Source organism: Mya arenaria, chromosome 2 (assembly GCF_026914265.1).
Source record: "Mya arenaria isolate MELC-2E11 chromosome 2, ASM2691426v1".
Taxonomy (NCBI): domain Eukaryota; kingdom Metazoa; phylum Mollusca; class Bivalvia; order Myida; family Myidae; genus Mya; species Mya arenaria.
In genome coordinates, this window is record NC_069123.1 from 18485370 (window position 1) to 18498903 (window position 13534).

The window sequence follows — 13534 nt, forward strand, 5'->3', positions numbered from 1 at the left end:
GGGCTGGTGGGGCCAAGGTCAAGGCCACTGTTACTAAAAATAGAAAAACAGTTTCCGGACGATAACTCATGAAAGGCTTGACAGATTTGAAAAAAATTTGGTACACAGGTGTAACATCAGAAGATACAGGTCAAGTTCGATATTGGGGCTGGTGGGGCCAAGGTCAAGGTCACTGTTACTAAATATAGAAAAACGGTTTCTGGACGATAACTCATGAAAGGCTAAACGGATTTGAACAATTTTTGGTAGACAGGTGTAACATCAGAAGATACAGATCAAGTTCGATATTGGGGCTGGTGTGCTCAAGGTCACTGTTACTAAAAATAGAAAAATGGTTTCCGGACGATAACTCCTGAAAGGCTTGACAGATTTGAAAAAAAAATGGTACACAGGTGTAACATCAGAAGATACAGGTCAAGTTCGATATTGGGGCTGGTGGGGCCAAGGTCAAGGTCACTATTACTTAAAATAGAAAAATGGTTTCCGGACGATAACTCATGAATGGCTTGACAGATTTGAAAATTTTTTGGTAGACAGGTGTAACATCAGAAGATACAGATCAAGTTCGATATTGGGCTGGTGGGGTCAAGGTCACTGTTACTAAAAATAGAAAAATTGTTTCCGGACGATAACTAATGAAAGGCTTGACAGATTTGAATTTTTTTGGTACACAGGTGTAACATCAGAAGATACAGGTCAAGTTCGATATTGGGGCTGGTGGGGCCAAGGTCAACGTCACTGTTACTAAATATAGAAAAACAGTTTCCGGACGATAACTCATGAAAGGCTTGACAGATTTGAAAAAATTTTGGTACACAGGTGTAACATCAGAAGATACAGGTCAAGTTTGATTTTGGGGCTGGTGGGGTCAAGGTCACTGTTACTAAAAATAGAAAAACGGTTTCCGGATGATAACTCATGAAAGGCTTGACAGATTTGAAATTTTTTTGGTACACAGTTGTAACATCAGAAGATACAGGTCAAGTTCGATATTGAGGCTGGTGGGGTCAAGGTCACTGTTACTAAAAACAGAAAAATGGTTTTCGGACAATAACTCATGAAAGGCTTGACAGATTTGAAAACATTTTGGTAGACAGGTGTAACATCAGAAGATACAGGTCAAGTTCGATATTGGGGCTGGTGGGTCCAAGGTCAAGGTCACTGTTACTAAAAATAGAAAAACGGTTTCAGGACGATAACTCATGAAAGGCTTGACAGATTTGAAAAAAATTTGGTACACAGGTGTAACATCAGAAGATACAGGTCAAGTTCGATATTGGGGCTGGTGGAGTCAAGGTCACTGTTACTAAAAATAGAAAAACAGTTTCCGGACGATAACTCATGAAAGGCTTGACAGATTTGAAAAAAATTTGGTACACAGGTGTAACATCAGAAGATACAGGTCAAGCTCGATATTGGGGCTGGTGGGGTCAAGGTCACTGTTACTAAATATAGAAAAACGGTTTCCGGACGATAACTCATGAAAGGCTTGACAGATTTGAAATTTTTTTGGTACACAGGTGTAACATCAGAAGATACAGGTCAAGTTCGATATTGGGGCTGGTGGGGCCAAGGTCAAGGTCACTGTTACTAAAAATAGCTAAACGGTTTCCGGACGATAACTCATGAAAGGCTTGACAGATTTGAAAACATTTTGGTAGACAGGTGTAACATCAGAAGATACAGGTCAAGTTCGATATTGAGGCTGGTTGGGCCAAGGTCAAGGTCACTGTTACTTAAAATAGAAAAATGGTTTCCGGACGATAACTCATGAAAGGCTTGACAGATTTGAAAAAAATTTGGTAGACAGGTGTAACATCAGAAGATACAGGTCAAGTTCGATATTGGGGCTGGTGGGGCCAAGGTCAACGTCACTGTTACTAAAAATAGAAAAACGGTTTCCGGACGATAACTCATGAAAGGCTTGACAGATTTGAAAAAATTTTGGTAGATAGGTGTAACATCAGAAGATACAGGTCAAGTTCGATATTGGGGCTGGTGGGTCCAAGGTCAAGGTCACTGTTACTAAAAATAGATAAACGGTTTCCGGACGATAACTCCTGAAAGGCTTGACAGATTTGAAAAAAATTTGGTAGATAGGTGTAACATCAGAAGATACAGATCAAGTTCGATATTGGGGCTGGTGGGTCCAAGGTCAAGATCACTGTTACTAAAAATAGAAAAACTGTTTCCGGACGATAACTCATGAAAGGCTTGACAGATTTGAAAAAATTTTGGTACACATGTGTGACATCGGAAGATACAGCTCAAGTTCGATATTGGGGCTGGTGGGGTCAAGGTCACTGTTACTAAAAATAGAAAAACGGTTTCCGGATGATAACTCATGAAAGGCTAGTGTTTCTTGTCAGCAGTGTAACTTCTAAATTACCCAACAGATTTAAATAAAACAATACATGCATGATAAAAGAAGATGCAGTGTGCAGTAACCTTGGAGTTATGGCCTCTTTTCAAAGGAATGGTTTGCCATTCCTGTGTCCAGGCGGCATTTGGGGGTATTCGTCACTCCTGTGACAGCTCTAGTTTTAGCTGTTCCTCTCCGATATTTCACACCCAATTTTGTGTTACACTGTTAGAAAAATTACCAAACTGTTAAAATAATGGTGTGGAAATAGCCCCAATTAAATGTCTTGATAAACGATCAATTATGGAATTCAACAAAAAGACAAAAAATATAATATGTAAAAGAAGTAAGTTTATCAGAGATGATTTGATATTTCAGTACTTTATCAAGTAACTTTTCCCCTATAGAACAACTCCTCCTAATTATGGCTTAATCTAAAATCCTCCAAAACTGAAATTTTCTATCGCAACTTATAATAAAAGGACTGGTCATCTTTATGACCCTCATACATTCTGTATTTCTTATCTTCTTTAATCTTACACTGCGTCCAGTTGATAAATAAGTGCTAAACTAGCGTATCTTAACGCTACTATTTCACTGAGAGGTGAAATCGATAGAGACCGTCGTTACCCTGATAAGCTCCAAAGTTGGCAATGATTTTTGAGGAAAAGTAAATCAGGGTACCAGTCTACTGTATTGACCTCATTTACTCTGATCAGAGCGGCCGAATGATTCAGACATGTATGTTATCACTACTTCCGGATGCTGATGATGTGAATTTCATACGTGTTTTATTGAAAAAAATTATCAATAAAGCCGCCATTGAATGATTACCACCATCAAACGGATTTATTTTCATCTTACCGTGGGACGTGGGTAGCATTTTTAATTTGACACGTAAATTTTCAAGCAATACAAATTCGTTTGATAAAATCATGTGATTTCAATTTTGCAAAATGGAGATAAAAAATATCAAATATGCGCATACTGAATTTATGAAGTTTCATTCTAAATGAGGCCAAATGTATGAATATGTGCACAGCATCTGGCTTATGAATAAGATGATTGTTTACCTATGTGCATAGAAAAGTCTTAGAGCCACTCTCAGTGTAAGTACATTTTGTTCAATGACATTGTGATAAACCATCGCCATAGGTAAAACAATCTTGCCTTCTCAATTTAGATTTCCTCTCGTATAATGCACTAGTCAATTGTTACCACGGTCCCTTGGGGATATACTGGTGTGGGGGGGGGGAGGTCTGTGTTTAACCTTTCAGGTGTCCTCGTAGCTAAAGAACTTCAGCGAACACATTATATATTACCCTTTTGGACTTGTTCAATGTGTTGTTAACATGTTAAAATAAATATCAACATTAAAGTTATGGAAGCCAGAACTAGTGTCCTCGCAATGCCGGGAGATTGCGGTGGTTTTGTCTTCCTGCAAATTATATCAGGGAATTGCTCTTACCTTAGATCCCCGGGATTTTACCACCAGTTTGTTTGGTCAGGGCAGGGATTTTACCGGGGACTGGCTGGACCGTAAGTCAAAGTACCTGCTGTGCCCTGCGGGGGGGGGGGGGAGGGCGTGGTTACAATTGACTGGTGCATACTTTACAAGTTCTTTTTCTGAAGACGCTTTGTGCTCAATATTTGTTTTCTAGCCAAGAATGTAAATCAATAATCTGTCAAGAGATACAGTATGGTGATGCATTGTTGTTGATATATCATTATAAATTTGTGAAATATTTGAGGGAAAGTTATTTGGTTATATAATTTACAAGCGTAACTTTTGAGTTTTATTTAACAATGCAGTGCCGAATATTGTGGAGATAGAAATGAATTAATTTGTATTAATCAGTTGACTTGTGGCATTTAGGGAACAAAATTAAAATCAAAATATTCAATAAAGTTCCATTATCACCCAATGTTGTGGAATAGCGAAGTAATGAAGATTTAACCTCACAACAGTCTTTCTCAAATACTGTCCAGGCTTTTTTATGCTTTAAGAATAACTAACCTGGCAATGTTAGAACAGAAATCGTCTTGGCATGAGATTGGATCACAGGGATCATTATGCACCAGTCAATTGAAACCACGGCTCCCACATCCGGGGATAGCCGTCAAAATGGGCCGCAGTGCCGGGTCTTCCCGGAAAATACAGTGTGGATGGGGCTTAACCTAATGTCCCTTGGGTGCGGGTGCATTTGGTGGGGACTTAACCACCAGATTATCTCCGCAGGGCGGGGAATTTAGCTGAGGTTGGCTGGACCGAGAATAAAAGCCCCGCTATTCCGGGACCGGGGGGGGGGGGGGGGGGGGCATGGTTACAATTGACTGATGCATTAGCTTGTGTATTCAGATTCAGGGTTTTGGTGCGCAGATGAAAAATTAACTAATTGTCTAATTACATATTAAAAGTTAAGAATATATATTTATTTATATAAGTTATACTTTACAATCCAAATCAAATTTTGTGTAGACATCTGAAAACCAGCGATACAAGAATGCTGACAAAAGATTTTATCGCAGTTTTTCATACTTCTGTCGCAAATTAATGTTTTTGAAAAATGCATAAAACATCAATTTTTGAAAATAAATATGAAAACTTGCAATGTGATTTTTTCAGCAGTCTTATATCACTTGTTGCTATGCATTTTCACATGCAATGTTACATATATACAGTATCCAGTGATGTCTATCTATCTCTGTTTAATGTCAACTCCTCTTCTGAGTGTTACTGACATGAACGGTGCGCGCCGGCTTGTTAGTGAAAAAATAAAACACTGATGAGGCAAATCACATCAGAAAAGTGAGAACTAGGGTATAAAAGAGAACACAATTTAGGTAACATGATAAAAAGTGATTGGTGAACTGGTAAAAGGATAAAAACACTGCTCGCTTATCTAATGCTTAATGGTTGCCACAGCCACCTTGAATGTGTCAGGGGTGGGAATAGTGACAATATGATTTGGCAAACTGTTCCAAAGTACAACCGAGTGAGGATAGAAAGAAAATTTGTGATAGTCAGTTTTTACTTGAATTTGTCTGAAACATAGTGGGTGCATTAGTCTGGTAAATCTTATTGGTGTTTGAATAAAAGATGGCAGCGTAATAGCAACATGATGATGGTATATGTTGTAAAACATTACAAGTCGGGAATCTAGTCTACGTTGTTCAAGTGAGCGCCAACCAAGACTTTCCTGCATGTTTGTAACACTGGAGAAAGGAGAGAAGTCATGTTTAACCCAACGGATAGCCCGACGTTGAACCATTTCAATTTTATTGGTGTTTGATTTTGTGTGTGGGTGCCAAATTGTGCTTGCATATTCATACTGTGGACGGACAAGGGTTTTGTAAGCTAAAGTCCTGACACTTTCTGTTTTTGTTTTTATATTTCTTTTAATGAAGTTGAGAGTATTATTTCCATTGGTGGTAATTCTCGAGATATGAGTGTTCCAGGTGAGGTCTGCTGATATGTCAACACCAAGATATTTAGCACTTCTGACTGGCTCTAAAATCTGGCCATGGAGAATGTATTGATTTCTGATGATATGCTTATTCTTTGTTATGTGCAAAACTTGACACTTGGAGGGATTAAACTCCATATCCCAATCATTTTCCCATAATTCCAGTTGTTTGAGATCATTTTGAAGGATAGCACAGTCAGAGGGAGAATTGATGGTAAGGTAAACAGCAGTATCATCTGCAAAAAGTCGAACTTGTGATTTGATACTAGAAGGGAGGTTATTTATGTAAATCAAGAAAAATAAGGGACCCAGTACAGAGCCCTGAGGTACACCAGATGTTACGGGTACTTCTTCAGAATGATCGCCATCCAAGACTACTGTCTGACTTCTATAAAGGAGAAATGCCTCAGACCACTTGAGAACCTGTGGACAAACACCATAATCCTGTAGTTTGAATAGAAGTTTGAGATGATTTACCTTATCAAAAGCTTTGCTGAAGTCCAAAAGAATTAAGTCAGTTTGATTACCTGATGAAGTGATTCTTACAAGATCGTCGGTCAGCTCAATAAGTTGAGTTTCGCATGAGCGCTTTTCTCGAAAGCCATGTTGTAGGTCATAGAGAATATTGTGTTCGGTCAGATGTGCAGAGAGATTTGAGGCAATAATGTGTTCTAATGATTTACATAAAATACATGTAAGTGAGATAGGTCGATAGTTTGCTGGGTTGCTGGAATCACCCTTTTTAAATAGTGGGCATACAAAAGCCTTCGTCCAGGCAACAGGGATAGAGTTTGTGGTTAATGACTTTTGAAAGAGGACTGTTATAATATCAGCAATCTCGTTTTTTAACTCTTTAAGGACAAGAGGGCTTATACGGTCTGGCCCTGCAGCTTTGTTGGGTTTTAAATTGGCAAGAAGTTTCAGTATGCCATTTCTGTGAATGGTTATATCACTCATCGTGGGGTAACTGCAATAATTTTGTGGTACAAGGGATCTCAATTTCTGCAAACAAGCTTGTTTTAAAGATAGAGCGGATGTTTTTGAAAATACCGATTGAAATTGGTTATTCAGAATGTTTGCTTTTTCCGTGTTATCAGATTTCAGGCTATCTGTAACGGGATCTTTGAGCGATGACACACTCTGAGAGTCTTGTTTAGAGTTTTTTAGTAATGAGTATAACTTTTTGGTGCAGAACTTGCTTGGTTTTTCAACCGATTGCTCATTATTAGCAATATCAAGGATGTTTTCAATGTGAGACGTTTTTATTTTACTTTTGATGGTTGCCTTTAATGATTTGAATTTATCACTAATGTTTGAATCAGTGCGATTCTTTTTCAAGTTTGTATAGAGTTTATCTCTTTTATGAATAAGTCTCTTAATTTCTTTTGTAATCCAAGGCAGTGCTCTTTTACAACCAATTTTCTTGACAGGTGTAAATTGAGTAATACCTTTTTTGATAGCATCTGTGAATCTAAGCCAGATCTCCTCAACTGATAGACTGTCTGAACCTTGTAGGATGTCAGACTTGGTAGTGTTCATGAATTGTTTGAAGTCATCCCAGTTTGCTTTTCGATAAAGGGGTACAATTCTTGGCTTTTGTTTGAGTATGTTTGGACGGGCATTAACAATGGTTGAAATGATGTCATGGTCACTAATTCCAGGTATGATATTTACTTTGTCTACAAATGTAAGGTTGGTTGTTAGAAAAAGATCCAGGATGTTATCGTTTCTAGTGTTTTCACTGACCATCTGTGTCATGTTTTGATCATTTATGATGTCAAGGAATTTGTCATAGACAGTTGTGGTACTGAAACCTGGTTTTAAGTGTGGCATATGTTCTGAATCCCAGGTAAGCTTTGGAAAGTTAAAATCTCCAAGAATAAGTTTTGTACCCTTTAATTTGTTGACAATGTCCAGTGACTTTTCAAGTTCAAGAAGGCTCTGAAGGTCAGACTCATGTGGCCTATAGTAGGATGAAATATACATGGGTTTACAACCCTTTATTTCAAGTTTAACCCACACAATTTCGAAATTTGTTTGTAATTTTGGTTGCTCAGAGACTACCAAGTTGTTTTTAACAAGAAGAAACACACCCCCGCCTTTACCTTTCAATCTATCCTTTCTCAAAGCAGTATAACCTAAGGACGGAGGAAAAAACTCACTTGTATAATGGTCCTTTTTAGCCAGGACTCAGTGCCTGCAACTATGTCTGGATTTTTATTATATATAAGATTCTGAAGTTCCAATTTTTTGTTAACAACTGACTGGCAATTTATACAGAGTATTTTAAGTTTTGATACAAATCTGGGTTGTTTTGGTATGGATTTATTATTTTTGTTGTGGAGATGTGGGTAAGGAATTTTGTGTGGGAATGTTTTCGTCAACAAGAGAGCTGAAGCTATTATTTGTCGATACGGACATACTAGAGGAATCTGAAAGGTTTAGGCATTCACAGAGGGTACATGTCCATACAAAGGACAGATCATTCTCAACTAGTTGGCTGTACCAGTTTGTATCTAGATTTTGACATGTAATGTGGAACCAAGTGTTGCACTTGTCACATTCAACAGCATGATCTGAGTCCAAGACCTCGTTTCCACAGGATCCACATGGGAAGTCTGGACCTGGGTTCAACTCAACGTCACAGGATATAGAGAGAAGCAGTATTGCCAAGTGGGAAAGTGTTCTGTTATTATTTATATGAATTGGAAGTGGCTTATGGAATTTAAATCTCGATCTCAAACCAACAAAAATTGTTCCACAAGAGAGTGAGTTTTTGGATGGTAAGCAGTCTGAAGCTCCACGAGACAAGGTGTGTATGGATTTTGCATTTTGAAAGATGTTTGGAGTATGACATACAGACATAACTACTGATAACAGCACAAATTGTAACAAGATACCTGTAAACATGACGATTTTTCACCGCCGGAAGTGCGGGAATACAAAACAAAGGTCAAGGCCAAAGCCACAGTTGACAGAAAAAAGTTATCTTTTGGTCTTAAAATAGCAAATTATGCAAAGTTTTGAATGAAACTAATGTTATATTTCCAAAATGTACTGATTGACATGGAAAATCGTCACATCAGATAAGTTTGCAATGTTTTTAAACCGAAATTTATGAGGAGCAAATTTCGAACGATGTAAACAAGCCGACGCATGCGCACTCTCGAATGTGGACCATTCCATAATATATATATGCTGCACATCTTTAATATTATAATTATAGAATGTTCATCAAACTATATGCATGATAAGCTTAAGAGTTTGTATTAAATTGAGATTTGGTAAAAAAATGCTACAAACTGACTGTAAATACATACATAATGCAAGATTTCCACTTGATTCGCTTTTGCGGTGTATTTACTTTTATCTTGCTTATAAATAACACAAGTAAACCGGAAATATGGAAATTTTGTTACCCATCCAGAAACCTGCAGTTCTGTGTAACAATCCGTCCCGCCTAGTTACCAGCATCTTGGATCCATGTCAAGATCTGAAATAAAAAATGAATAATCTATTTATTTATAAACAGGCTGTTTTCTTTCTGAAGCTTAAAATATGGTTGACATTTTTCTTTAAATGCAAGGTGATTTCTGTTTTAATAAAGCCATTGCTTGAGCTCAAGTAGTCATCAGTCGTGGGGTTCAAGATCTGAACCTGTCCCACTTTTGCACCCAGGTTTACCATACTTATATTATACCGTTCATGAGTGTGTCCCAGTAGTAACCCACAAAGGTCAGATTGTTTGCAAATTAAGTTATCAGGAACAGTTTGTCGAGCTGTTGAACAATTCAACTGCAAGCTTTAAGTTATTTTAAGTTCTAAGGGCCTGTGAGCCAAGTTGATAGAGCACAAACTTGCAAACAGGGAGTCCCCAGTCCAAGTCCCATTACTAGCTGCAATGTTTTCAGAACCGCAAGAAAATTGAAAAAAAAATGTTGTTTCGGACAAACAAGTCTCCCAACTGTGACCAATTGAGCTTATGCTTACCTTCTGGCTGCTCTGGATATTTTAAAAAAATACTTTTTGACCCATCCCACCCTCTGCATCCCCACCCCAGGCAACTTTTAAATTTATAAGCTTCAATGTTGATTTAGAATTTCTGAACACTATTAGAGACATGATGATCTTGTAAACATAAGTCAAAGCAAGTTATTGAAAAATGATAAAAATTTTGACATATGAAATGACAGATCAGTGTAAACACTGTCATAAAATCAGTCTGTTTTTAGCTTGCTGTTTTACTTAAAACACCGTAAAATTCAAATACCATGAGTCTAATGGTTGGATAGTATTTCAGTCTATATTCCAGTGTTCTTATCACAACAAAACTCTTGAAATGCATCGAAATAAGAGCATTTTGTTTTTCAAAACATTTTGACAGAATTATTGCACTGCTAGAAACAAACTCAGGAGTTATACAAGAGAACTGCGTAAGAACTTTAAGGAATCCTTAGCAACTGAGGTGAAGACCAATCCAAAAGCTTTTTGGAAATATACACAGTCAAAGTTAACTGTTAAGAGTGGGGTTAGCGACTTGAAGGACAATGAGGGTGTTATGTACAGCAATGACGAATCCAAAGCAGAGATTCTCAACAACTTTTTCTGTAGTGTTTTCACTAACGAGGACATTGAGAGTGTACCACATATGACAGATAGAGCGAATGGAAGTGACTTGCTAGACATAAACATCACAGAAGAATCAATCTGCAAGCACCTCCAGAAATTGAAGACCAGCAAATCGTCTGGGCCAGATGGTTTCCATCCAAGAATCTTGAAGGAGGTAGCAGAGAGCATAGCAGCACCACTGTGTCAAATCTTCAGGCAGTCACTTGATTCCGGTCAGCTGCCCTCACAATGGAAACAGGGCCAAGTCACCCCAATATTCAAAAAAGGAGACCGCAGTACACCCGGGAACTATCGGCCTGTCAGTCTGACATCGGTCCTATGTAAGGTGATGGAGTCCTTCATTCGAGAAGCACTGATGGACCATATGACAGCAAATATTTTTTTCTGCGACAAACAACATGGATTTGTCCCTGGCCGTTCATGTATGACACAATTGTTAGTTTGCCTGGATGAATGGACCGAGGCGTTGGACAGAGGGGATCCGCTGGACACTGTGTATCTCGACTTTAAGAAGGCATTCGACACGGTTCCACACCAGAGACTATCCAACAAGATAAGAAGTTACGGCATAAAGGGGAAAGTGAGAGACTGGATAATCAGCTTTCTACAAGACCGGTTACAGAGAGTAGCAGTCAACGGGCACACATCCAGTTGGGCGGAAGTGACAAGCGGTATTCGTCAGGGCAGCGTCCTTGGACCCATACTCTTTGTAATCTTCATAAATGATCTACCGGATGCTGTCAGGAGTGTGACTCGTATCTTCGCCGACGACACAAAGATGTATGGAAAATCTGCGACGAACGAAGACAGGGCGAAGCTGCAAGAAGACATTGAGAGGCTGTCAAATTGGTCAGACACGTGGCTCCTGCGCTTCAATGCAAGTAAATGCAGCGTTATGCACCTTGGTCATAACAACAAGCGGCACCAGTACTACATGCGCGACAGTGAAGGGCAGCAAACAGAACTAGCAGCAGCAGAAATGGAAAAAGATCTTGGGCTAAATGTAGATGACAAGTTGACCTTCCATCAACATGTCAACACTGCAGTGGGGAAGGCAAACAGAATCCTGGGGCTCATAAAGAGAACTTTTACAACAAGAGCTAACAATGTTATGAAGAAGTTGTATACGACCATGGTTCGGCCAGTGCTGGAGTACGGGAATGCCCCCAGAATACAGCAGTATGCCATTGACATCGACAAAATGGAGAAAGTTCAGAGAAGAGCTACAAAGCTTTGTCACGATGTCAAGGACCTGCCCTACGAAGAAAGGCTACGAAAACTCAAACTGCCATCCCTCTACTTCAGAAGAGAGAGAGGAGACATGATCCAGGTATTCAAAATCCTGAAGGGCATTGACAGGATTGACCAAGACAGCCTACTGCCTCTATCCCAAGGTACGAGAACCCGGGGCCACAGCATGAAACTGAAAAAGCAGCGTAGCAGACTAAATGTCAGGAAGTATTCGTTCTGTGTGAGGGTTGTAAACGATTGAAATAGTTTGCCCAACTGGGTTGTGGATGCAAAAGACCTTAACGCTTTTAAGACCAAGCATGACAAGCACTGGGGTTACAAACAATTTTTAACTAGACCCACGCATTCAGTCATAGGTGTTAAAAGAAGACTTGAGCGGGAGTTACAGGCCTAGCCTAAATCCTGTAGAACAGGTATCAAGGTATCAAGACAGTTGGCGCGAGGTTGCGTCCCCTGAAAATTTAGTCAAAACGGCGTCTTAACGATTTGTTAATTTGCTCACCGAGTTGCCGATTCCACAAAGTCGTCTTCTGTCTTGAAATTGGCAGTTGGTTTTGTTAAAATACGCCATAATAAATGAAAGATCGCCAATATAGAATATTTCTGTTGTTGTGGCGGCCATTTTTTAGTCTACGAAGTTCGTACGCCACCCTAAGAGCTTTCGTAGAAATTTTCGTAGATCTACGAAGAAACAGGTGCTTGTTCGTACGAAATTCTTAATAAAACGGCTAAACAGCCTGAGATACATCGTACAAAGTTCGTAAGTAAAACAGACTTCGAACGAAGTTTAATAAAACTGGCCCTTATTCTAGTAAAGCTTGGAGTCCGGATTTATTCTAGCAAGTACTTTGGTTGGTGCCAAAAAAAGGAAAAAGTCCAATGTCATTAAATGTAACGGTCAGCTCGCGCAGGAAAAAATCAAGATAAAATAAATCATGCATTCTTAAGTAATGTATTTTAAACATATCCTTTGCGCTTTAGAATTAAAGGTTTATTGCATAATTATAAAAGTTCTTGTAAGCTGTTGAATATTACTGGTGTTTTAAGCATTGAAAAACCGCACTCTTTCTTCGACCGAGACAGGCGGTAAATCGGTTTGTAACTTTTCAGCCGATTGCCCCTACTATGAACGCTGCCCTGAGCGGGCACCGTCCAAAAACCAGTAATTATATAAGATGTTTATGTCTTTGCTATGCAATTTCAATATCTGACCAGTATCAGCAGTTATTGCCCTACATATATTCAATGGCCCGGCAATAGTAAACAGTTAATATTTTCACCTCGTGGAATAGGTACCGTGTAACAGTAATTTAAATGTATTGCCGTTACAATCCAGGAAATTACAAAAACATGTTATTAATCACTTGAGATTCGTATGCCTGGAAGTAGCTTGCATACGACTTTTGTTGTCAGTTTTCAACTTTGATTTATGACACTACAACAGTTGATCAGTTTTCAATGAGAGGTCAAAAGTTCACGCATGGAAGGGTTTTTAATTAAAGGTCTGGTCAGTTAAAAACGTGTTGAACATGGTTGATCTACATTATGCTCACATTTCCTCCCCATTGTTTGTTCTCCTACACCGGAAATGCATGGTCACTTTTTCGGAGAAATAGTGGTCACGTGCAGCCAATTTTAGTTTTCTTATTAAAAACGTTCCATTAATTTGGCGTTGTTTAAAGTTTAATACACAAGGGAAACTTACTTCCCATATATGGTGTTGAGGTAGCGAAACACTTGGTATCAGTGTTTTTTTCGCGTGCAAAATTGGTCAATTCCCCCCCCCCCCCCCCATCACACTACCAGGGGAATATGATACGAATGT

At 38.9% G+C, this 13534-nt stretch overlaps 1 protein-coding gene and 1 long non-coding RNA gene across 5 annotated transcripts in view; one reads left to right on the forward strand and one right to left on the reverse strand.

Moving 5' to 3' along the window:
• The window catches only part of LOC128206484 (uncharacterized), a 29071-nt gene that overhangs the window by 15162 nt on the left and 375 nt on the right, over positions 1 to 13534 (reverse strand). For both annotated transcript variants that reach the window (XR_008256482.1, XR_008256483.1), the window contains exon 2: positions 9249 to 9322. This is a non-coding gene — a long non-coding RNA (uncharacterized LOC128206484). The remainder of the gene's footprint in view (positions 1 to 9248; positions 9323 to 13534) is intronic.
• Positions 9107 to 13534, forward strand: part of LOC128206476 (peptidyl-prolyl cis-trans isomerase A-like) — a 28571-nt gene continuing 24143 nt past the window's right edge. Inside the window, exon 1 of one of the 3 annotated variants that reach the window (XM_052908923.1) lies at positions 9107 to 9137. In XM_052908923.1, coding sequence (XP_052764883.1) covers positions 9122 to 9137 — 16 coding nt within the window. In that variant the 5' untranslated portion in view covers positions 9107 to 9121. Of the gene's footprint in view, positions 9138 to 9264; positions 9416 to 13534 lie in introns of those variants that run through there. The other 2 variants (XM_052908934.1, XM_052908945.1) reach the window with 2 other exon arrangements.